Below are 24763 nucleotides of genomic sequence, written 5' to 3'. Positions count from 1 at the left end.
CCACAGCACCCAGCCGACCCCAGAAGTCATCACAGGGAGCTTGGGAGGAGAGAAACTGAGGCAGCCCCGGGTACATCACGTGGAGAGCTGGATCATCACAAGTGCCCCCTGCGACCTGGGGGCCACCGGACAGAGATCTCTCAGCACCAAGGGAAGGGTAATGGGAAGCATCCCCAGTGCCAGCCTGGGAGGGCAAGGGGCCAGTGGCACGGGATGTGTGAGGGCAGCGCCACCGGCACTCCAGGCTCAGTGGCAGGCAGCAGGGTGGCTGGGGGCTGATGGTGGGCACCAGCCCAGGGTGATGCGTTGGGCTCTGCCAGCAGCCGAGTGACCTGCATGACCAGCAGCAAAGATATGGACGCCCTGGGGCATTACAAGATCACGGTGTGGGAGGAGGAGAGCTTCCAGGGCAAGCGCTGCGAGTTCCTCATGGAGTGCCCCAGCATCATGGAGCGCAGCTTCCGCAAGATCCGCTCCATCAAGGTGGAGTCTGGCCCGTAAGTGCCCCGCCAGCCCTGCAGCCCCTTGGCACACTCCGCTCCCGCAAACCCGCTGCTCCCAGGTGACTGTCGGAACCTGCCAGGGAGCCAGGACATCTGGGTCCTTCCTCGGCTCTGACACAGCCTCATCATGAGACCTTCCTCCCTCTGCTCCTTGCATGGTGCCTCAGTTTCCCCATCTGCAAAGCAAGGAGACCCTGCCGAGCCGAGGCGTGGGTCAGAGGCAACGGTGTGGCCCTGGGGAGAGGGGTAGCACTCTCAAAAGGGATGTCTGGTGCTAGCAAGGACCCCAACCTCCATGACAGACCCACACCCTTCCAGCACATCTCCGTCATCCCCTGCATGGGAGGGAGAAGCCGGCCCTGGGCTGAACCTGGGGGCTGTGCCACACATCCCTGAGGGCTTTCCTCCTCTCCCCTCCAGCTGGGTGGGCTTCGAGTACCCTGAGTACCAGGGGCAGCAGTTTATCCTGGAGAAGGGTGACTATCCCCGGTGGGAAGCCTGGAGTGGGAACAGCGGCTACCGAACTGACCACCTCCTCTCCTTCCGGCCCATCAAGTGTGCGGTGAGTTACGGGGATACCACCGCGGTGCGCTCGGGGCAGGCAGAGCCTCCCACCGGCAGTCCAGCACGGAGGCAGATGAGGGACAGACAGGAGGATGAGTTACATGGGATGTGAGATGGAGGGGTGAGGCACACACTGAGGTCCCATGGGGTGGAGGAGTGGCTGCGCCCACTGGCTCCCACTTCCCTGGGATGCTCTTTAGGGCTAAAATTTAGGCTGAAACGCCATCCCAGCTCCTTCTGCTTTGTGCATTGGAGAGCCACCTCCCAGGCTGGGGTCCCCAGGCCTTGTCCCCCCACCCCAGATACAGAGGGATGGGGTAAGCAGAGCCGAGCCGGCAGGACCACAAGGATGCTTAGGGTGCACGTCCATCCCCCTCCCACCTGGGGTACCCGAGCCATGCCCAGGCAGATGCAGCCTCTATCGCTCCATCTGCAGAGCCACTGGTGCTTGCAATAGTGGCACGTCTGCGCCTCCGAGCGGGGGGTCCCCCCCCAACTTTTAATAATCACCAGGCAGATATGCTTGGGCTTTAATAAAGGGGATGCGATAAGATCACTCCTTACTGGCAGGACTGCTCCTCGGTGCAGATAGATGTGTGTGGGGGCTGGGCATGGGGGACAGTGCCGCATTGCACAGTGTCCCAGCAATTAACCCCTCGGTGCCCAGCATCCACCAAAGCTCCATAGAGCAAGGGGCACCAGTCTTAGCAGTCTGTCTTGCCCTGCAACCCACCTGTGGCCTCAGGGAATGCAAGGATGTTGAGGGCAGGAGCCTGTGTGGGTGCAGAGGATGTGGCCACTGTCACCCTCACCAGCAGCTGTGCATTGGGACCACAGGGACATGAGAGCAGCATCCTCTGGGCAGCCCTGGGGTGTCCCGGCGAGGGGTTGCCAGGGTGAAGGGCATCCCCATGCCTTGCACCAAAGCTGGGCATGGCCCCAGGCCTCCCATGGTGCCTTTGTGCATGCCTCTCCCATTCACTATCCCTGCACAAGCCACCCCATCCCCACTGACCCCCAGCTCTCTCCCTCTAAAGAACCACAATGACAGCAAAGTCATCCTCTATGAGGCGGAGAACTTCCAGGGGCACAAGTTTGAGCTGAATGACGACTACCCCTCGCTGCAGGCCATGGGCTGGGGCAACAAGGAGGTGGCATCCATCAAAGTGAACGCTGGAGCGTGAGTTGTGCTGGTGGGGAGAGGGGTGGTGGGGGCTGAGAGTAGGGGTTCAGTGAACAGCTCGCTCCTACATAGCTCCAGGGATGGGCAAGGGGGACCCCAAAAAGGAGGGGTGCCTGCCTGCTCCCTTTCCCTTGAAAATCCAAGCTGTGGGGTGTTTTCTGTCCCTCCCTTCCCAGGGCAAGCAGAGATGGGATGGGATGGGATGGGATGGGATGGGATGGGATGGGATGGGATGGGGGGATTTGGCCTGGGGCTCTGAGCCAGGGGTCTGCCTACAGGTGGGTGGCATACCAATATCCGGGATACAGGGGCTACCAGTATGTGCTGGAGCGGGACAGACAGAACGGCGAGTTCAAGAAGTACACCGAATACAGCAACCAGGCCCATACCAACCAGATCCAATCCATCCGTCGCGTCCAGCACTGAGCAGGGGCAGGGCCATGTGCCCCGCAGCCTCCGGGCTGCTATGCAATAGACCTCTATCTGGTAGCAAATAAAGGCATTTGTCAAAAAAAAAAAAAAAGGGTATTCCTGCCTCTGCTCTGCTCCTTAGGGGGCTGCCAGGCCCAGGGGGATTCCCTGTGAGGTGGGAGGCAGGGTGTCTGCCCCAGCCCTGCTGCCCTCCAGCTCTCAGCAGCTGAAAGGGGTTTCCCCTTGCCCTGGTAGTTTTGGACCCATGGCTGTCTCCACCCTGGGCTGGGCTCACTGCACCCCACCTCTGGTCCATGCACAGCGACTGGAGGGGATGTAGAATGGTTCCCACCCCTGTGATGCTCCAGCTGGGGAAATGGGAACTTACTGGGAACTTACTAGCCTTACTGGGCAAGGAAGGGGCTGGAGCTGGGAGGGGACATCCATGGGGATTGTGCCCTGCGTCCTCCTCCCAGGCTCAGTGCCAGGGAAGGTGATTGCTACAAAGCCTGTGAACACAAGGTCCCCTCTCTCTGCACCCCAGTTTGGAAGGGGGGAGGGGGACCCTGCCTGCTGTGGGCCTGGGGAGGAGAAGGAGTGTTGGGGTCATCTGGGGCGGGGACGACAGTCTTCCACAAATGGGATGTCCACAGCTGGAGCACTCACTTATAGAGGGGGCATGCAGGGGTTGTGTGGGGGCGTCGGGGACAGTGGCAAAGGTCCTCAGGGCAGTGTCCCATAGCTGGCAGGGGGCTCAGCTCACTGCTCCCAGCATCCTTAGGGTCCCGGTCCCCTCACGCCCAGCCTGGCCACGCCAGCACACCCATGCCAGCATCCGGCTCCGGCTCCGCCCGGGCACACCAGGAGCCCCACCCAGCCTCCTCCTCCTCCAGCACCCTTTCCTGGACTCTTCCATCCTGCCCTGGCACGCCAACCCCTCCTGGGGTGCAGGCCTGTGGTCCCAAGGTGCTCCCCACACTCAGGACATCCCCTCTAAAGCTGCACGATGGTGGAACAGTGCTGGGTGGTTTGGATGCCTGGGTACCTGGAGGCTCACCCTGCTAGAAGCAGGCCTGGCCTTGGGCTGTGGGTACCCCAGAAGGATGCTGGCAGACTGGGAAAGACTGGGCTGGGGGTCAGTGCGTGCACGCCCTCTGCTCAGGGCTGCACAGAGACCCCAGCCCTGGCACATGTGTGAGTGGGTGCATGAGTGTGTGCACTGCACACACGAGCTTGCACCCGAGTGTGCCCATGCACGCCTTGCATGTTCCCGCTCCCTCTCCCCTTGCACCCCAATTTGTGCCATGCAAAAGCCCCAGCACCCTGTGCATCCCCATCCTGCAGGCTGTCCCTGCTGTGGGGCTGCACCCCAGGCCTCCCTTGTCTCCTCCATGTCCCCACTGGCCCCACCCAGCCACAGTCCCACGGCAGCTGGCCTCTCCCCCTGCACAAACACATTCCTGCACACCCGGCTGGGCTGCAGCCAGCCCAAGGCCACGTCAGCTCGGCTCTGCTCCACGCTGCCAGCACACAGGTGAAGTTGTCCTGGGCACCTGTGCATAGGGCTATAATGGGGAGGGGGGAGCTGTGGGGGTCACAGCATAATGTGGGGTCCTTATTGCTCCATCCTGGGGTGGGGGGAGAGCACTGGGTAGGGTGGTGGGGGGCAAGCTGCCTGCTTGCAGCCAGAGGGACCTTCTGCTGCTGCCAGCTGGGTGTTCCACGTGTCCAGGCTCTGTCCCCTGGAGCCCCACAGACCTGAACACTCATCTCCCAATCCCCCAGGGACCCGAAGCCCCATCCCCTGGCTCCCCCATGGACCTGGGCCCCTGTTACCTGGATTCCTCATGTACCCTGCCCCCCCATCCTCTGGGTCTGCCCCAGCTCCCCCATGTCCCAGCTCCCCCATGAGCCTGGGGTCATAACACTCAGGTCCCCAAACCTCTACATGGCCAGCCCCAAACTCCCTGCCCTTCTGCACCCCTCAGCCCCCAGGTCACCCATAGCCCCACAGTCCCTTCACACCCCACTGTAAGCCTCCCCACCCACTGGCTTTCCCAGGGACCCAGAAGTGGCCACCCCCAGTGCCCCCTGCAGCCCCCCCATCTTCAGCTGCCGCAGCCCTAAACCTGCTTCTCAGGCTGATCCCAAACTTCTCCCTCCACTCTGGGCTGGTGCAGTGTCTGTCGGCCCAGACCACCCCCCTCCATGTCCTCTGCCACGCAGGTCTGCTGGAGGAGGATTCCAGTCACCAGGGCTGCTGGGGGGAGAGGGGCTCGGTGGGTCTGGCCCCCTCCCACCTCAACCCGCTGTCTCCAGGGCTTGTTTTCCGTTGCCTGCGGTTTGTTCCAGTGACTCAGGCAGCGAAAGCAAGTCTGGGAGGCTGCGGAGCCGCTGCTGGGAGAGCTGCACTTGGGGGGCTGGGCAGGGAGAGGGATGGGGGCGATCAGCCGGGGCTGTTGGGCTGTACGGAGCTGGGACGCCCCGCTGTGGGGTTCAGGGGAGCTCAGCGGACAAGCTGGGTGAAGAGAAACTTTTTAAGGGCTGTTACACCCAAACAGAATTGGTGGGGAATTCGTGGGGGAGTACTGTGGGCTCGGCTCAGGTCTACCCCCCCCAGCATCCGCTCTCTGTCCCCGATGGAGCTGGGCAGCAGGGGTGGAGCACCCGGAGCCCAGCTCAGCACCCATGGGACCCCTTGTTTCCTAAACCCTTTGGACACCCCCACCCAGGGAGGAGCCACCAGCCTCATTGGGCTGTGACACCCCGACTAAGAGTTGCTCCCCGTGGGCTGCAGCTTGTTACGTGGAGCACATTTTGGCTGCAGTATAAATAATAACAGTGGGTCTGGAACAGCCATATCCTGGACTGGATTCACGTCTTGTGATAACCACTTCCAAGAAATTTGGCTAAGTCCAGTGTGAGAGCTCATCCTTTTACTAGACATCAATGAAACACATCAGGAGAGGTCATGGGCTTGGCTGTATGGGACTGGTCTTGTGGAGCAGAGCTGGTGCCTGCTACTAACACGCTGCCTGGCTGCCTCAAGCTTCGATGGCTCTGTCCCCCCAGCCAAGAACGGACCCTCTGCCGGCACCCTGCAGCTGCATGTAGCAGCTGGAGCGTGGGTGATGGGGAAAATCCTGGCTAGATACGTCTTTTGGGAGCTGAGATGACCCCAGACGCTTTCCCTGTTACAATTTTCTCCCCAAATTGCCCTCCCGTCTTCACAACACCCAGGGCTGGCCAGGACAAGCTGGTGGAGATGGGGCTGTGCAGATTTGGGTGGGTGTTGGGGGGTCACCCAGCTTCTACATGTCCTAATAAAGATGGGCAAGAGAGCGGGACAGGGCTGGGGACCCCAGGATGGTCACAGGCTTACCCTCCCTGAGGTAGGGACTGTCCGGAAGGACACAGAGAACCCAGGGAGGTGGCAGAGCTGTGGTACATCCTGGTGCCACCAACCACTGGAGGTGCACTTACCCACCCTGGCACTCTGGGCACCATAAAGGGACCTCAGCATTGGGGTCCCAGAGCTGGAGAGATGCAACGAGGACACAGCTGACCCACCCCAGGGCTCTGGGAGCTGCAAGGTGACCCCAGGACTGTGGCTGAGGACCCTGGAGATGGGGCAGGGGCAGGCAGGGAGCCCCACAGCTGGCAGCATGGGTGGCTCAGAGGAACGGAGGCAGGCGGGACGATGCCGTGTGGTGAGATGGAAAGGGCCCAGGCCATGCCAGCAGCGTGGGGACCGCCATGACCACTGGCCGGCCGTGGAGGTCAGGGAGTGGGGTGCTGGTGGCGGTGGTGGGAGGCCAGGCCCGGGCGGTCTCCAGGCAGTGTCCGAGCCCCGCTCGCAGCTGGGATGGCAGCGCCGTGTTTGCGAAGAGTTAAGGAGGCGGAAGAGGCAGGAAGCGGCCCGAGCTGCTCTCCATAGAAACCCGCGGCCGTGATTAAAGTCTGATGCGGACCGATAGCGGGGGGGGGGGGGGGGGGGGGGGGCGGGGGGGGCAGCGCCCGCTTTAATTACAGCAGAGGAAATTGCTGGAGCCGGGGCCCGAGCCCCTGCGAGTTGCCTGGAAACTCCCCCCCACCCCCGCCTCCCCCGTCCCCTGCCCGTCCCCTGCCCGTCCCGCTGCCATTTATTCGCCATCAGCTGCTCCCTGATAAAGTGGAATAATAATAATAATAATAGGGGCAGGAATATTAAAACATGCAGCCCGCGGGCCGCCCCCACAGCTGCCATGAGACACGGCGCCGGAGCGGTGCCACTGCTGCTCAACATGTACCTGCCAGGTACGGGCGGATCCCCCCAGCTGCTGCCCCACCGCAGCACCCTGCACTGCACAGCACCCCAGCCCCCGCCCGCCCTGACCCGTCGCTGCCCTGGGGCCCTTCTCTGCCCCGTCTCCCTCCAGCACCCACCCTGCCTTCCCCTCTCCTTCCATCCATTCTCCCTTCCTGCCTTCCAGCCCTGCAACCATCCCTTCCTCCTTCCTTCCAGCTGCCCTTGCAATGCTTCCACGCCCGCACACCCATCCTCCCCTTCATCCTTCATCTGCCAACTGTCCCCCTGTCCTTCCACCCCTCCATCCACCCTTCTGTCCTTCCAATCCATCCTTCCACCCACCCACCCTTCCCCTGTGCTTCCATCTATCCTTCCACTCCACCCACCTGTCCCTCCGTCCCGCTTTCCGTCCCCACTACCAGCCATCCCCTGCATCTGCCCTCTGTCCTTTCCATCAGCCCAGTCTTCCACTGTCTTACCCATTGCCTGCCCTTCCTTCTGCCCTTCCACCTCTCGCCCTTCCTTCCCTCCTTCTTCTTATCCTTCCTTCCATCTACCCATCCATCCACCCATCCTCCCTTCTGTCCTTCCATCCATCCACCCATTCCTTCTTCCTTCCTCCCTTCCTTCCATCTACATCTCCATCTACCTCTCCTTTTGCCAGCCATCCGCTCCCCAAACACCAACTCGTCCTTCCTTCCACCCGCTACTCCTGCCACCCACCCATCCACCCACCCCAACCGCCTCCTCTCCTCCTGCCCCACAGCTCGTTCCCTCTCTCCCTCTCTCCTCCCTACCCCAGCCCGCGGGATTTTCTATTCCTATTTAAAAGCTTCCCCGGCTCCGTCGGAAATCGGATTTCCTTTTTCCTGGACGCGTTTCCTGGCTTCGCCGCGGCGGCAGGGCAGGCGAGGGGGAGCGGCCGGGGGCTGCGGGGAGGCTGCCCGCGGGTGGGCGCCGGGGGGTCGCGGTCCCGCCTGGCCCCGGCCCCCCCTGCACCCCCACCCGCGCCCATTTTTCCCCTCCCAGATCCAGTCGGGGAAACTTTGTTCAAAGACGGCAAGAGCCAGGCGTGGGGGTCCCTCAGCCCCGGCGTGCAGAAAGGTAAGAGCGCCGCTGCCCCTTCCCCGGGACCGGCCCCACTCCCCCCGGCCCGCCCGGAGCGGGGACACCCCCGGAGCACATGCCACCCTCCCGCAGCCCTCGGGGACCCGTATCCGTCCATGTGCCGGGCGCTGCCCACGCGGGACGCGGCTACAGGGGAGCCCCGCTCCCTGCTGCTGCGGGCGGCTCGGGCCGGAGCGTCCCGCCGCCGAAACCCACCGGGAGAGCGGCCGAGCCCCGACGGCCGGGAGCCCCGTCCCGTTGCAGCGGAGGGGAGCGGGGTGCCCAGGGCCCCCGGCCCCCCCCGTGGAACCCCCGACGGGGAGGGAGCTGCCAGCCAGCCCAGGAGCTGGGGGGGCTAATCCGGGCTCGGGGGACCCGTGCCTGGGAGCGGGGGAATAAGGTGGGATACAGGCCGGCAGGGAGCTGTTGGTGCAGGGCTGGGGCTCCGGCAGGGCGGGAGTCGGCCGGGAGGTGGTGGGTCCCCGGGAGCCAGAGCCATCCGTCCGGGGATCCCTGGGATCTGCCAAGGGCTGGCCAGCGAGAAGCCTGGAGCCTGCTGGGGAGCGCAGCAGGGCTGGTCGTCGGGCAGATGCAGTGCCAGTGCTGTGGCATTTGGGCCATGTAGCTTGCCCGTCTGGCAAGGAGACAGGGCTCAAGGGGGTGCTCTGAGCAGGAAGAGGGGAGCCCTGGTTTAGGGGTGGGAGGGGGGGCAAAGCTGGGACCCGGGGGGGCCCTTTTCCCTCTGCACTGTGGACTCTGCCCCAGATGACCTCGGCGCCCTGCGCTGCGTTGAGAAGGACCTTTTTGGACTCCTGGAGGCTTCCTCAAGGAGCTGCCAGGCACTGCAGCATAGCACCCTGCGGCAGGCAGGATTGAACTGAGGCACCCCACCCAGCCGCACCCCCCCCCCCCCCCCCAACACCTCCCTGCCCTCCTTGCACGGGGTGGGCAACCCCGTGGGTGGGGGCTTGCAGGAGCCCAGGGTGGGGGCTGCGGGGATGGAGTAGAGGTGAGAGCTGCGGAGAGATCCCCCACCTCGGTCCCAGGGTGGGGGATTTGGAAGTACAGTACCTTGGACAGACCTGTGCTCGTCCGCCTGGGTCAGGATGTCTGAGCGAGGTTTGGTGGAATGGGGATAGATGGGAATGGCTGTTCCCTGCTTCTTCCAGAGCTAGAATTGGGTGGCACAAGATAAAATAGACAGGTGCAAAGCAAGCAGGACAGGTGGTTCTTTGTGGGGAACGGAGGTGAGCTGTGGGACTGCCTTCTGCAGGGGTTGTGGGTGCTTTAGCAAGCACCTTTAGACAAAATAGTGGCAGAAAAGCACAGGGAGGAGGATGAAATGTAAAGACACTGCGGTGGGAAGAGCCTGGGGTGCAAGGGCTGGGGTCAGGAGCAGGGATGTGCAGGGAGTGCTGTTTGGGAGGGAGTGGGGGGAGTAGGGGGTGGTCTAGACAAGTGCAGGGCCACTCCGTGGGATGACTGGATCCCAGCAGCAGGACTGTTCACCACCCTAAACTCCAGGGACCCTCTCCTCACATGACCTCTGGCCGGACTCAGTGGAGCCTGTCCTTGTGCCTCACCATGGGCGTGTCCAGGTGTGCCAAGCTCCTGTGTGTGTACAGCCTGGCACAGGGGCATCTCAGGCACCCACCAAGGGTGCTCCTCAGTGCAAGATGTGAGTGCAATGGCCACAGCTTAGAAAGGACAGTTTTCCTCTGGAAATAAGGAATACTGGTGCCTGATTCAAAGTCACAGCAGGTCCTGCCCCATCCTAGTCTCCCCTTCCCTATACCTGCCTGCACCTGCCAGGGGTGCAGGTCAGAGCAGTGTTGCACCCTGACTTCAGCTCACCATGGAGACATCCTTGCAGGGTACAGTGTCCCTAGAGATGGGCAGGGGCTGTGCTGTGACACCAGCCCAGTTTCAAGCAGAGGTGGCAATGGGGAATACTGGTGCTGGGATAGATCTGGGCACTGCCAAGATACCTCCTTCTTGGGGCTGCAGATCAAAAACCAGACCAGATCCTCACACCAAAGCAAATGAGCAGGTATTCATCTTCAGTGGGGTGTGAAAGAGGATGGGAGGGATGTGGGGAACCTGGATCCAGACCCACTGCAGTCTGTGTTGACCTCTGAACACTCCTACCCCTGTCCTGAGGTGCAGGGGTGTCCTCTCCTCCTCTTGCTTGGGGGACAGGTGGGGTAGGGATGCTGCAAAGGAGACACAACCTCATTACCGTCTTCTATGTCTCTAGAGCAGGGAAGATGCAATGAGGTGCATCTGAAACCTGGGTCCGGGAGGGGGCAACATAACGGGGGGTCGAGGAGACGGGGGCAAATCCTGCCCTGCTGCTTGTGCCCTGAGAGGGAGCTTTAACCTCTCCGGGGCTGGGCTTTGCAGGCAGCGGGCAGATCCAGCTGTGGCAGTTCCTGCTGGAGCTGCTTTCGGACCGAGCCAACCTGAACTGCATCGCCTGGGAAGGCACAAACGGAGAGTTCAAGCTGATCGACCCCGACGAGGTGGCACGGCGCTGGGGTGAGCGGAAGAGCAAACCCAACATGAATTATGACAAGCTGAGCCGGGCACTGCGCTACTACTACGACAAGAACATCATGACCAAGGTCCATGGCAAGCGCTATGCCTACAAGTTCGACTTCCACGGGCTGGCGCAGGTGTGCCAGCCAGCCACCCCTGATCACACCCTCTACAAATTTCAGGGCAACCTGGCCCCGCTGCCCTTCTCGGGCATCTCCAAACTCAATCTCATGACCTCGGGGGTGACGCCGGCCGGCTTCTCCTACTGGCCTGGCTCCAGCCCAACCCTCTACCCTGGGCATGGGCTCCAGCCCTCTGCCCCGTTCAGCGCCATGGCAGCATCTCACCTCAACAACATGAACAACCATTACCATTAGAGGCTCGGCCATACCAGGCGGACCTCCCCATCCCCAGCAGCGTAGGGCTGTGGACCTGGGGAGCTCAGCAGGGAGGGATGGGGGAGGGTGGGATCATGCTCTGCTCTCAGTTGCCCCCTTTTAGATTTGGAGAGTGGTGTGGGGGATGAGGGGGTTCTTGCAGGGTAGCTGGGTTGGTTCCCTGATGTGGGTGTCTGGAGGAGAGAAGCCACCTAAATTTAGGGTGAGGAGGGATCCATGATCCTAGAAATGGGCATGGATACCTAAAGCAGGGTGTGAATGGAAGGAAAAACCATGGGCTCCCCTCCTGGTAGGGACCGTGCGTCCCCTTTCCTTTGCAACATGCTGCCCAGCCCATGAAGGTTCTTAGCTCTGTCCCCAGCCTATGCCTGCCCTCCTCTCTCTCTGTAGAGAGGAGTCAGGAGGTGGGGCCCCAGGGCAGCTGTGTCCCATGAGGGTCCCCATGGCCAGGGACAGGGAAAGGGGACCCTCCTTCTTACTCCTTTGTCTCCAAAGCTTTCCTTTCCTCCATCCCTCCTACACCTCCTGCCAATGGTGGCTTCCTTCAGACTGCAGGAGAAGCCTTGGTCTGGAGAGCAGATGCCCTTCATGGGTTAACTCCTGCCCAGGGCAGGGCTCTGGGGTTGGAGGTGCCAGGGGCAGGTGTGGGGGGCACTGCCAGCCCTCAGGGCAAGGCCAGAACATAGAGGCACCAGAGTCTGGCCGCTGTAACTCTGCCCTCTCCCCAGTGCCCAAGGACCATGCCAGAGTGCGATGGTCCCCACGACCCTGTGAACGAACCCATGTCCTGCTGGTCACTTCCAAGTTTAATGTCCCAGTTTTACTGTGGCTTTAGGCCCTTGCAACCAGGTCTTGGTGGGACAACCTCCACAGGTGGGGACATCCCCAGGGAAAAGGTTGGGTAGAGGTGGAGCAGAGGAAGGGATGACAGCAGGGCTGGGAGTCCCACGCACAGAGGTGCAGCCCTGGGTCTCTCTGCCCAGGTCCAAGGAGATGCCCCCATCCTCTGGAGCAGGACTTTGGCCCAGTGGCTGCAGAAAAGCTGGGCATGCTGGGCTCTGTGCTGGCTGGGGGGAGGGATTGGTCTTTAATAAAACAGAGGTGCTGTGACCTGTGTCCTCTCACATCTGCAGGGGGATGGTAAGAGGGGAAACCACCCAGCAAATCCCCTCCCATCCGAGCCAGACCACCTGCAGGGCTGGGGTGGGGAAGATGCAGCCACCCTGCTGCAACACCTCTGGCTCTTACAGTGCCCAAGAGACAGGGCAGAGCTGGAAACCTCTGGGCTTCTTGAGACACTCCTCCAGGGAAGCCACATACCCTGTTCCCAAGCTGGGAAGGGGATGTGGCAGCTGGAGGCAAAGAGGAGATGCAGTTGTCCTGAGGGGATGTCTGCCATCCTGCCATCATCCAAGGCAATCTGGGATGCCAGGAGCCAGATCTCTTGTAACCCACAGAGCCCTGTGCAGCCAGCTCAGGGCAATGCACTGTGCCCAGAACAGCCTGATTCTGCAGCAGGTATCCCTGCAGGGCTGCGCTGTGCCAGGAGCAGGGAAGTCCCGAGCCATGGGGCCAGGCTCACGTGTGACAGTGATGCAAGGCTGAGTGGGGAAGCATTGCTTTCCTGGCTTTAGGGACATGCCCACAGATCCACTGGTGCCCACAGTAGCTGGTGGGGGGTCATGGGCTGCCCTTTGCCTGCACCCTCCTTGGGGCTGTGCTCCCCATCCCACCCCCATTGCAGGTCCAGGGTGCCAGGGCAGGGGGCCAGCCTTACGGCAGGGATCAGATTGGCCATGAAGGGGGTTCTGTGCAATTACCCAGCCCATGGAAGGGGTGGTCAGCTCCCAGACCCTCTCCCTGTGCCCCTCAGATCAGAGCAGCCCCCAGATCTATCTGGGGGCTCTCTGTTGCTTCTTCTGCATCCCTCCAGGGTCTGGTGACTCCCATGGCCTTGGTGGCATCTGCTCAGACACATCCTCACTGCCCTAATCAGCTTAAGGGAAGGGGATATGATGTCATCATCTCCTCTGGGGAAGGCTCAGGCTGTGGACTGGGGGGGCCTGATGCTGCCAGTGGGGAGCCCGTGTGTGGAAAAGGAGGTGAAAGGACTGGGTGCTTCCCTTCTGGGGGGGTCCCTCCCTCCAGGCTCCCTAAGCATTGCCCAGTCTGGTCCCCAAGGACAGCAGGAGGTGAAGTGGCGGGGAAAGGAGTAGTTACCCCCATGCAACCAGCACTCAGGCTGGAGACCACCCTCACCTCCCCAGCTTGTCCTTGCAAGGGCAAAATGGGGGGGCTGGCCACGGCTGGCTCCCTCAGAGCTGGGGCAGGGGGCCATGCCCCCAGCAGGGGAGCCTGCTTTGGGGCTTAGGTAACTGCATGACGCAGGGCAGGACATGGATTAAGGGATGTGGGTCACTAGTAGCTCCCCCCACACCATGCCGCTCCTATCCCTCTGCCAGTGACTGCACCAAGGAAGCCCAGGTGAGCCTACTTCCTTCCTCATTCCCTGCCCTGAAATCCAGGTCACTGCTGGATCGGAGGCTGAACTTGCTCGGGAAAGGGGAAAGTTATATTTCTGGGAGAGGGAAGACCACTGTACACACCCAGTGCAACAGGCTGCAGCTGAGGGCTTCGTTCCCTCTGCTCTGAGCTCACCTGGCACAATGCCCCTGTTCTGTCCCCAGAGCACCACCCCAAAGGCCAGGAACTAGCCATGCACCACCCAGGAATGGTAGCCAGGAGGGAAGGCGAGGGACACCTGTGCAGGACTGCACCAGTGATGCTCTCACCTGCCTGAGGATACAGCTGATATCACCATAGCAACTCGGGATGCTCCCATCCCCAGGACCCACTAGGACCAGCACCCCCACCCCATGTTGTGCTTATCAGAGGGGGGGACAGAGCATCGCCTCTCCCCCACCAGCCTCCCCCCCCCCCCGAGCCCCGTCTGACCCAACCTGCCAGCAGTGCTGCTTTCTTCAGTCACCAAAACTGCCAGCTCAGAGCAGACTGCAGCAAAATCCTGCCAATGGGTGAGCGGGGCTGAGCCCAGCACGGCTCCCAGCGGAGCATCATCCCTGGGCCTGGCCAGGGGTTCCAGGCTTGGGGGGCTGATGGGGCAGCACCGTCCCTGGCAGTGGGGTGCACCAGCTGGGTGGGGAGCTTGTCCTAGGTGGCTGGCAGCAGGGTGCATTGGCCCAGTGCACCCACATGCTCCAGACCTACCTGTGGGGAGTCCTCAGGTGCCCTGCCCAGGCTGAGATAGAGGAATGTGGTCCCAAAGGGCCCCAGCCTGCACTGGGAAGAATAAGGAGCAGCACACATGGCCTGGCAGCTTCTTCTGCTGCCTTGTGATTAAAGGCAGAAGGGGTTTTTTCCTACTTAAAAAAAAACACCACCAAAAAAACAACCCGCATTTTTGTCTCTGGCTTTGCTTCGCAGGCAAGAGCGCAGGATTGAACCCTGCCCTGGTATCAGCCTCCTGCCAGGATGGTGGGAGGACCCCTCCTGCTCCCCCAAATCCTACCAGCCCCACAGTAAGGGATCAGAGTGGGGCTGGAGTAGCCCCTCTCCTATTTTAGCAGAGCCATGTCACAACTTGCTTCATTTCTCATGCTGGGAAGAGCCTTTGCAGCACAGCTAGGTCACATCTGCGCCAGGGGACATGGGCTGCCTCCCTGCCCACCCCTGCTCCCCCTCCAGCTCTCCCAATTCCCACCTGTTTCCTCCTATCCACATCCCCGCTGTGGTGGGTCCTTAGCTCACCACCACCCCCAAACTGCTGACTCACATCCTCTCTCCAGATGCCACCTTCTCTTGGCCTGGCTCTGTGCAAAGTGCTTCATGACTTAGTGTGGCTCAGCTGGAGCCTGCAGGTGTAGACATTTGGGCTCTGAAACCCCTCTTAAAGCCTCTCCAAGGAACCAACCACAATGCTCCCAAAAGATGCTGCCTTCTCCCTTGCCAGTGTGCTTGGGACTGGGGCCGTGCTGCCACCATAAATCCCCATGGCCAGGACTTCTCCCAGGTCCTGGATGCACCTCGGGGAAGCTTTGTGCACTTTGGGTTTCTTCCCTGCTTGCTGCCCTCCCCCAACACAGGGATGCTCTGGATGGAGCACCAAACCTTGCCCCTGCTGCCACCTGCTCTCTGGTGTCCTGGTGCCACTCCTGCACAGCTGTACACTGTCTAGAACCCCTCGTGCTCTCCCTGCCATTTGCTGCTATCTCTCTGGGTCACTTGGTCCACATCTTCCCCCTAGACATCCCACCAGCAGCTGTGACCAAAGCGCCATGGAGCAGGGAGGGCACCAGAAACCTGCACCCGCAAGTCATCCCCAATCCAGCAGAGAAGCAACAGCCCGAAGCTGCAATGGAGCTGGTGTCCAAGTAGCTTCCACAGAGGCAGGAGAGAGACCTCCCACTTCCATCTGCCTTCAGGAACATGTTATCCATCATCCTCACAGCTGAATGGAGAAGGGCTTGTGTAGAAAACTGGGCTGAGGCAGGTCCTTCGCCAGCCACGTGGGCATTGGGTCTATATCATCCGGAGCAGTTTTCTCCTCACAGAGCACTCTGAGGGATGCTGCCAGCTCTTAATAGCAAGAGCACAGCTTCCCCACTGTTTGTCCAGCAGGAGGAGGCACATCTTGCCAGGCTGGCTGCTCCAGCTGCCCATCGCTCCTCCATGCCCCAGTGCCATGGCCAGCATGTCCAGTGCATGGATTTTGCTCTACAGACAGAGCAGCAGGGCAAGGGGAGTCCCCCAGAGCTGTTACTCCACCAGTTCTGGGCACAGACCCCCCATTTTACATGTGATTACACATCCTGGGGACTCACTGCCACCCAGCCCCATGCACCCTTGGGGAGCAAGAGAAGGATTATATGGCCTGAAGAGAGACCTCCCTGGGGCAGGAAGGGCTGAATCTACTGCAGGCTGCACCATGCAGCTTGTGCCCACCTCCCCTGCTGCAACATGGGGTGGAGCAGACGGCGCATCCACTGTGAGACAGAGAGAGATGTGTTGCTGCTGGAGAAATTTCAAACTAGGGAAATACTGGGATCCTTCACCAAGGCCCTGTGGCAATGGATCCTCGAGTTGGCCCTGCTGCTCTACCTCTGAGCCCCAAACCCAGTGTGAATGCCCCATCCCTGCAACCCCAGACACTGCTGGGCCCTGCGGTTGGCAGCAAGGGGGGCTTCCCAGCCCCTTCTGAGAGGGTCTCAGCCCCTCACTGCTCCTCAGGGAGTTCCACATGGCTGCAGGGATCACAAGTTTGGGGACAAGCTCCATCCATCTCCCTACTGCTGCCCCACAGCTGGCTCCTGAATCCAGACTCTCATGGCATTGGGCAGCAGCACAGGGGCCTGGAAGGTTAAAGCAAACAGCTTTTTGAGAGGGAAAAATTCCAAGCTCCAGGTCTCTCTGAGGAATCTCAACCTCAATATCCACCCTTGTGTCATCCCACATCTCCCCTTGGCCTTGGGAGGAGCAGGAAGCTCCCAGGCATGACAAGGTTAGTGTTCCCCCTACCCCACTCCCCATAGCAGCTGTACAAGGTCCCCTGGGGGAGGGAAAACCAGACATCCCTCCCCTCAGTAAGGCTCTGGCTGAGCCAATGATGCATATTTAAATGCACAGGAGCATCTAACCTCGTCTCTCATTCCTTGACATTTCCAGAGACTCCAAGCTGTCTTCAATTACCAGTCTGCAATTAGCTCTTCCTAAATCCCCCAATGAGGCCTAGCACTCTTAATCAATGAAGCACATGGGAGGAGGGGAAGGGCATGGCCTCGCTGCAGCTGGAAGCATTTTAAAAGCCTGGCTCTTGAGACTGGAAGGACCCTGAGAGCTTCCCCAAAAGGATCTGTAGGGTGGGAAACATCCTGGCAGGTTGTTCAGCTCTGGAGGTGAGACTCTACAAAGCCCCATGGCTGGGTAGGGGTCACTAGATAAACACCCCCAGCTCAGGGTGGAGACAGCCAGCACCTATGGCTTAGGTGCTACCCTGCAATGCTGCAGGCCCTTGCTAGATTGTGGCATGTTGCTTCAGTCTCTTCCTGCCTCAGTCTACCTCTCTGCAAAGCACTGACAGGGGAGAGTCAGGGCTCTCCCCGCATTCCTATAGGAGCTCTAAGGGTCCAGTTCCACCGTAGTTCAAGCCAGAGCAAGTCAGAGCTGCTACCTTCCCCAGGACAAGACATGGATAAGGCCAAATTTGCGGTGGGGGTGGGTTCTGAGTACATTTTGGCCCAGACAGCTAACTACAAGGTCACATGAATGTCAATCTAAAGGCAGGGACAAGAGCACCGATTAGGAAGGAGGCAAGCAGCATAGGTCTGGGTGGGGTTACACAGCCACAGAAAAGCCTTGCACAGCACCCTGCCAGGTCAGCCCCAGTCACAGGGACATCTGTGCTCTCTTCCTGGCAGCACAGCTTTGCCTGAATGAGCCAGATTGGGCCTAATTAGGAGCTCTGCTGATGCACACAAAGGTAGAGAGAATCCAGCTTACCCTCCATGACCTGCAGAGCCAGCACAGTTCTTCCTGGCTGAGGGGAGCCCAAGTGCCTGGCTTAGAGGGGCTGGGGAGCACTGGATACAGACCTCAATGGGAGAGTGTGTGCTGTGGATCCTGATAAAGCAGCCCTGGCAAATTCAGTGGCCTGAAGCACAGCAACCAGTTATGAGAAAGGCAAAGCCTTCCACTTCTCCACCCTACTTCCTGGGGGTCTGCGGAAGCACAGGTCTGGTAACTGGGCTAGCAACAGAGCCCCCACAGCCTGCTGCTGCCGAAGGGAGCCCAGCCCTGCAGAGGAGAGATAGGGGGAAGGAGGTGAGGGGAGTAGGTTTAGGGAAAAAAAAGGGAGGGGGGGATCCTAGTTAAATCCAGCACAGCACACAGGCATCAGACATTTCTGTCTGGAATGGAGGATGCCAGGAATGCTCACAGGGAGCCAAGGGGCACTTGGGTGGACCAGCACTGGCCTTGGGCACAACAAACGGGTGAGATTCTGATGCCCAACTCACACTGGGGAGTAAAACCCCCTCTGAGAATCAGCCCCCCAATCCCTCCTGGGGAGGAGAGGGGGCACGACTGGGACCTAGGGGTGCTCTCCCAATCACCCTTGCACCCCACAGCCCAGCAAGTCCAGGGAGCCACCACCAGGCCCATCCAGGCCGCCTCTTTATTCTCCAGTGAAGCAAAGCAAGAGAGGGGACACGCAACCCCCGCCCCCCACCCCGTAGCAGGCCCCTCACCCCACCGGGCTCCCTAGGCCTCCTGTGGCACAGACCCCTTTCTCCGCAGCAAGCCAAGGGGGAAGAAGGGGGGCGTTAACCCCATCGGGACTCCATTTCGAGGGGCGCACCAGGGAGCAGAGAGCTTACCAGTGGGGAGGGGGTGGGGGCGCCCCCCCTTCGAGCGGCTCAAACAAAGGGGCAAGCGGGCGGCTCCCACAGGGTGTGGGGCAGCGACGCCCGGGGGGGGGGGGGGCGTGTACCCCACGCGGCGGTGGAGAGGAAGGCAGGACCCGCGACACGAAAGCCCACGGCCCCCCCCGGCCTTGCCCGTCCCCCCGCCTTTGTCTGCTCGGCGGCGGCGGTTCCAGCACCACGGACAGCTCCGGGGCCGCCGGCGCGGGGCCCGGCCCGCCCAGCCCGAGGGGGGGGGCGTTCACATGCACCCCCTGCCTGGGGCCCCCCAGCGCCCAGCAGACCCCCACACCCACCTGCCCCGGACCCCCAGCTCCATTCCCCATCCCTTTTATTTTTTTTGACAAAACGCATCCAGGGGCCTCTGCCCTTCGGCAGCCCCACCCCCACCCCCCATCGCGCGGGCGGGAGGGACCCCCCCACCCATCCATCCCCCGGTCTTCGCCGTCTCGGTGTGCCGGAGCGCAGCCCCCAGCTGGGGTCGGAAGGCGGGGGGAGCGGCCGGATCCGGAGCAGGGAGGGTCCAGGCAGCGTCTCCGTGGAGAGACGGTGGGGAAGGCGGGGGGGGTGGGGGGGGGGGAGGTGTGTGTGAATCCGGCAGTCCTTCGCCTCCCCCGCCTCTCGGTGCGCGGCCCCTTCCGCCCCAGGCGCCGGGGGCCCGGTACCTCCCTAGCGGTCCAGGCTGATCGTCCAGTGCTTGGACCCGTCTCCGCCCTCGCCCTCGCTCTTGAGGTCCTGGAAGAGTTGCGTGAAGTAGTGCGGGTCTGCGTTGATTCGCAGCATCTTGGCGCTGAGGCGCTGGATGATACCCAGGCAGCGCTCCCAGAAGCGCCCCTTGTCGCCCTCCACCAGGAAGGGCTTGAGCGGGTAGGAGATCTCGTTGCCCATGTAAGAGTAGGCGAGATAGAGGCAGGTAAGGAAGGCGGCCTGCAGCTCGGCCTGGCTCCCGATGTCTTCGCCCCGCAGCGCTTCCCGGCACAGCAGGTAGACGAACACCAGGTTGGCCGGGGTGATGAAGCCCTGGTCCTGCCAGCCCTGCAGCAGCAGCGAGCGGTCCACGCTGCGGAACCAGGAGATGAGCTCGCCGGGGCTCAGCTCCTTCAGCCGGTAGCAGCGGCGGCAAACGAAGTCCCCCAAGCAGCGCAGCAGCTCGCCGGTGGACGCCTGTACCACCACGCGGCGCGGGGAGCCCGGGGCGCGGTTACCGGCCGGCGGCGGCGGCGGCTTGCCCCCGCCGGAGCCCGGGTGCAGCTCCTGCGGCGCCGAGGGCACGGTGGGCACCGGCACGGCCAGCGGGCCCTGCTTGGCGCCGTCGGCCGGCCCCACCACCGACTTCCGCAAGTTCTCCCGGTTGCGCTGCACCACCAGCGGGTCGGGCTGGCCCAGGGTCCCCCCCGGGACCCCGCCGCCGCCGGGCTTCGGCGTCACCTTCTTGGTGCTCTTCTTCTTCTTGGCCGAGGCGGCCACCAGCCGCTTCCAGGTGAGCGCCGAGATGAGCACGCTAGGGCGCTTCAGCCGGCTCTCGCCCTTCCCCGGCACCCTTCCCGGCGCCTTGTCGGCCAGCAGCCCCCCGCCACCGCCGCCGCCCTTGCCCGAGGAGGCGGCGGGGGAGAGGGAGAGCACCGTGCCCATGCTAACGCCGAGCGGGACGGGCGTGCGGGGGCCGGGGCACCGGCACCGCCCATAGGAGGCCGGGGGGTTGCGGGGGGAGGCGGCCGCCCGCACCGGGGCCGCGGTGCCCGAGGATGCTCCGCCGCGCCCGCTCTGGGCTCCGCGCCCGCCGCTGCAGCCAGCCGCGGCCCCGCCGCTCCCCGCCTCCCCGCCGCCAGCCAATCGCCACCGCACAAGCCCCCGCTACGGCCCGCCCCCTCGCCGGTGGGCGGCGGGGGAACCGGCGGCGGCGCGACCTTCACCGGCGGGGTGCTCGCCCAGTGCTCCCGCCGGGGCGGGGCCTGCCGTGCTCTCCCGGCCCTCTCTGTTAGGGACGTGGGGAGGTGGCAGGACCCCGCGCGGGGTGGGGGAGCCCGGGGAGGCTGGGAGTACAGGAAGGATCTGGGGGGCGTCTTCTGAACTTGGCTGCTCTTACTCGGATTCTGCTCTCTATTCTTAGGTACAAGGTGAGGGATGAACCTTCCCAGATCAGCACACACTTCCCCCGGCTCCCTGCCCCAAAATGGTGCTAGGGGGATACAGTGGGGAACAACAGCCCTGGGAAATGCCAGAGGGGAGGATGAGGAGAGGTGAAGGTCAGGAAGGCTGTGAGCATGTGCTGGAGGGGAAGCTGGAGAGGACTGGGGCTGGGGAAAGGCTGGCTGTGACTCGACAGCTGCCAGGAAGGGCCTAGCCTTGGTGGGAGAGCCCCAGCTCTCGTGAGAACCAGCCCGACCATGGGCACAGCTCTGTAGGGAGTCAGGAGGCACCTAGCCTGGGGGGGAGTACCCTCAGCACATGCTGGGCAAGCAGCGGGTTCCCCCATCTGCCCTGCCTCTTCCTGTTCAGCACAGAGGGGAGATCTACCACCACACTGACATTCACCAGTATCAGGCCAAAGTCGGGGATCTCAGAGAAAGGGGAAGGGGTCTCCTCCAGGTCCCCTAGGCAAGACCAGCCAGCCCTGGGCTCCCAGAGCTCTCGGGAGGAGGGAGGAGATGCTGCACTTCTGCATTGTTGCAAAATGGTATGCGATAAACCAGCCATGTGCACAGAGCCTGCTTCTCTCTCTCTGGACCCCAGCACACCACGGATGAAACCTGCACCCTCTGCTTGTTGCCTCCCTGCCCCTTGCAGGAAGATCCCTCTTGTATTTCTCACGAGCTGGAGGACAGATCCTGCAGCTATGATTGCTACAGCAGATGCCAGGCATCCATTAGGAACAAAACGCCCCAATTGCCAGGGCTGTCTCTGCATGTAAAGTGCTGGGAAAGGCAGTTGGGAAAGGTTTCAGGGAGAATGTCTCAATGATGTATTTTGATACAGCATTTTATGTGTGAAATGAACACATGTTGGTGCCAGGATGTAGCTGCTGCCGGATGGATCCGGGCTAACAGGCGGTAATGAATTATCAACCGGGAGGAGCTAAGCCGGCCCCCCTGCTTCCTCCTGCACTGCTGATGCTGGAGGTGTTTGCAATGAAAGCGCAGGCTCAGAGCTGTGTTTCAGACCTCCAGCCAGGCCCCCTGATGCCTGGGGCTGACGTGCCACATCTGGGGCCAGGGCAGAGGCCGTGGCCTCTGTGCCATGGCAGGGAAGAGGGGCAAAGTCCTATTCCTATATATCCTGCACTGTGGCCAGCCACATCTTGCTGCTTCCTTGCAGGAGGCTGCAGTGGGATCTGCAAAGAATATGCACATGTGCACACAGAGGAGTGGCCAGAATCAAACAGGATCTGGGCTAGCATCACCTACCCAAGGCCAGTTTAGACTGCACTGAAGTAACCAGCAGGATTTGGTAAAGGGGTACAAATACAGAGGGAGAAAATTAGGACAGGGTTCCTGATTAAGATTAAGCCAGCACCTTTAGATATACAGAGCTGGCTTCAACCTAGCTGAGAAGATGTAGGAGCCCTAGGGACGGGATGGGAAGGAGCTTGTGGTCTTTGCTCTCATTACATGTTTGATGATGGCCAGATTTTCTGGTGCACAAACATGGTCTCATCAGAAACCCACAGCTGAATTCTACAGGTGAGGAAGCAGAGGCCTTCCTGCATACCGCTTGCTCCTGCTGGAGTAAAATTACTCTCAGATTGCTTCATCTGAAACACATGAAACCACCCCCACCCTGATGACTTCTCCCAGATTGGCTTCCCCGGACTCATTAAGAAGGGCTATTTGTATTCGATAGCTATGAGCTGGGCTTTGCAGCCTTTTACACAGAGCACCGGGACAGAGACCTCCCCTGCCTCCCCCAGCTGGGCTTGTGGTTACCAGCACTGAGCGGCTCAATGTGTGTACATCTCCTACCGCTCCCAGGGGGCAGATTTGGCTGAAGCCTGTTTAAGAATCCAGCCCAGGGCTGTTCAGTGATGCAGCTTGAGGCCTCAGCTATGAGCAGCCGCTTATTCCCTTCTTGCCTGCAGCTGCCTGTGTCCTGCTGCAGGAGCAGCTCTGGGGTAGAGGAAGTCAGCCCACAGCCTGTCCCCAAGCCAGCACTGCTGGCAGTGGCAAGGGCTTCCTGCAAGCACTAGGGAATTACCCAAGCCCTACAAGAACAGCAGGATGTTTCTTATGCAGGTAAAGAAGCAGCTTTGCAGCTTACTTGGGAGGCAGCTGCTCTTCCACGTGAAAGAGGAGGATCTTTTTTCCCCCTCCTCTTCAGTTTTACCCTTCAGACTCCATCCCTGAGGATGGCAGGCAATGATACAGCACAAGCTATGTTCTTAGGGCCATCTCTGCTTGGCTCTTCCTTTAGGTCTTGGCTGTAAGTGGTCAGTTGGCAGGGAAAGACACAAAGCAGGAGGGCAGGGCAGCATTTTCCTTCCCCAGGGAACTGGGGTTCCCACTCCAGGCACCTAGAATGACATGCCCTTGGATGAGAGGGAAGAATGGAATAGGGCTCCAGGCATGGTCAGTCTCAAAGCTGCTCTCAGGCTCCTGCCCTTGGCCAGATCTTCAGCGCTGGTGGTGTGGCTTTGCCGGGATGCTGTTGGCATACACAGATCCCCTGCTACAAAGGGTCACTCTAGCCAGGACAACACATACCTTACCTACATGCCAGCGCCAACAAAGGGATGGTTTCTTGTCTAGGCTCCTAATTTGGGCTGTGTAAATGGATACTCCTGTCCTGATTCAGGGATATTCCTGATGGGGAGTTGGAGCACTCTTGTACCCAGCACAGCTGGGTGGGCTCCAGGGAAAGAGACAGGCAGGGAGACAGCAGCACCAGGGGAGAGAAGCAGGGGTAAAACCAGGCACTACTGTGCAGAGGCTCTAAAAGAGCTAGTGTTGACCTGCAGGAACCACACAGCTCCCTGTGGGTGCCTGGCAGCCAGTCTCCCGCTCTGCTCCACCCAAGTTGAGCCTCCCACTGCACAGAGCTGTGCCGCTCTGCCTGCCCAGCACAGGTGGGAATGTGGGGGCAGGTCAGGCCTTGGTGAAGCCCATGCCAACCCTTATGTCCTCTCCAAACTGTCTTTGCATGATGCTGCCATGCTAGGGATGTGGTTCAGAAATACACAAGCTCCCAGCCTGGGGCAGGGCAATTATCCCAGCACTGCCAGGACGTGAAAAGGCATTTTGGAGGGGTCCTGGGTCCCCATGTCTGATCTCAGCTCCCTCCAGGCTGCCAAGGTATTGGGCATGGGCTTTGTTGAGGGGTCCTGGTTGAAAGCAGCTGGAATGTCCTCCCGCCTGCTCCAGAATGATGAACGAGTGCGTGTTTGCTGGCTGGCTGGGGCTGTTCTTTAATAGCTCACTTGCTGTGCCGTGGTCTGTCTGCATTGGCAGAGACAGGCAGGAGAAAGGACTGTCTCCCTGGCAGCGGCTGGCCAGCCAGTTCCTGTGCTGTGCTGCTTTACCCGTGGACAGTCTGTACCGTGTACAGTCTTCATACATCTCTCAGTGAGCATGTCTGACAGCTCTGGTGCTCCCCCTCCCAAGTCCACACAGCAGGCAGTCAACCTCCAGCAGAGCTCCTGCCTAAGCTCCAGCCGTGGGGCTGGGAAGCCCCAGAGGACGTGGCTGGCAGGTTGTCCGCAGCACCCACAGAAGAGAAGCCTGCTTGTGCTTCTGAGTGTCCCAGCCCGGGCACCTCTCCATTCTCCATCCCTGGTCCCACCTCCATCTTTCCCCTTCCCAGTTCTGGAGGTAGAGGGGCTACAGCTGTGGCTCCATAGACACAGAAGCTGATCCAGGCTTGCCCTGTGGTACCCCCTTAGTGTGGCTCAGGGTGGGGGACAGTACCTGCTAAGGTGGCTGGAGGAGCTTGTGCAGTCGCTGCCCCAAGGTCAGCCCTAGGTTCATGCAGCAGAGCAGAGCACAGCCAAGTTGAACAGCCCTGTTGCAGCCCCTAGAGAGAAGCTATTTTGGTCCTGCCATTTGCTGAATGGCAGTGCTGGGAATGGCTTGGAGAGGCAGAGAAACACAGCTCCTCTGGGTGGAAACCATGCACAGCAGAGCCAAGCCTTGAATCAACATGGAAACACGTCTGCTTCCTGATCACTGGGCAGAGAGAGGGGTCCTGGAAATGGGCAGCCCCTGGCTTCTGGTGGGAAGGCAAATACCCCTTGCTGGCAGGAGGGTGAGGATGGGGATTACCATTTGGGCTGTTCTTACAGCCTATATCCCTCCTAGAACTGATGCCATTAAAGTCCATAAGGGAAGAAAGCCTTTGCTCTGAGT

General features: G+C 61.1%; 3 protein-coding genes across 4 annotated transcripts; 2 read left to right on the top strand and 1 right to left on the bottom strand.

Annotated features, from left to right (window-relative positions):
- The first annotated feature begins 311 nt into the window (after nt 1-311).
- Nucleotides 312-2744, top strand: CRYBA2 (crystallin beta A2). The gene is made up of 4 exons (XM_064453313.1): nt 312-497; nt 924-1065; nt 2105-2247; nt 2529-2744. The coding sequence occupies exons 1-4, from the start codon at nt 337-339 to the stop codon at nt 2674-2676; spliced, it is 594 nt and encodes a 197-aa protein (XP_064309383.1). The 5' UTR covers nt 312-336; the 3' UTR covers nt 2677-2744.
- Nucleotides 2745-5139: 2395 nt separating this feature from the next.
- FEV (FEV transcription factor, ETS family member) lies at nt 5140-12102 on the top strand. Of its 2 annotated transcripts, XM_064451373.1 has the most exons (3): nt 5140-6957; nt 7979-8053; nt 10460-12102. In XM_064451373.1, exons 1-3 carry the CDS (start codon nt 6906-6908, stop codon nt 10969-10971), a joined length of 639 nt encoding a protein of 212 aa, XP_064307443.1. In that variant the 5' UTR covers nt 5140-6905; the 3' UTR covers nt 10972-12102. The 2 variants fall into 2 exon arrangements, with proteins under 2 accessions (XP_064307443.1, XP_064307442.1); XM_064451372.1 differs by lacking the exon at nt 5140-6957 and having other exon boundaries at nt 6977-8053.
- A 6762-nt stretch (nt 12103-18864) lies between these two features.
- Nucleotides 18865-20178, bottom strand: CDK5R2 (cyclin dependent kinase 5 regulatory subunit 2). The gene has a single exon (XM_064453312.1). The coding sequence runs from the start codon at nt 20058-20060 to the stop codon at nt 19098-19100; it is 963 nt and encodes a 320-aa protein (XP_064309382.1). The 5' UTR covers nt 20061-20178; the 3' UTR covers nt 18865-19097.
- Nucleotides 20179-24763: the final 4585 nt, after the last annotated feature.

Source organism: Phalacrocorax carbo, chromosome 5 (genome assembly GCF_963921805.1).
Source record: "Phalacrocorax carbo chromosome 5, bPhaCar2.1, whole genome shotgun sequence".
NCBI lineage: Eukaryota > Metazoa > Chordata > Aves > Suliformes > Phalacrocoracidae > Phalacrocorax > Phalacrocorax carbo.
The sequence above is the reverse complement of the archived record's forward strand: the minus strand, read 5'-3'. Positions and strand labels throughout refer to the sequence as shown.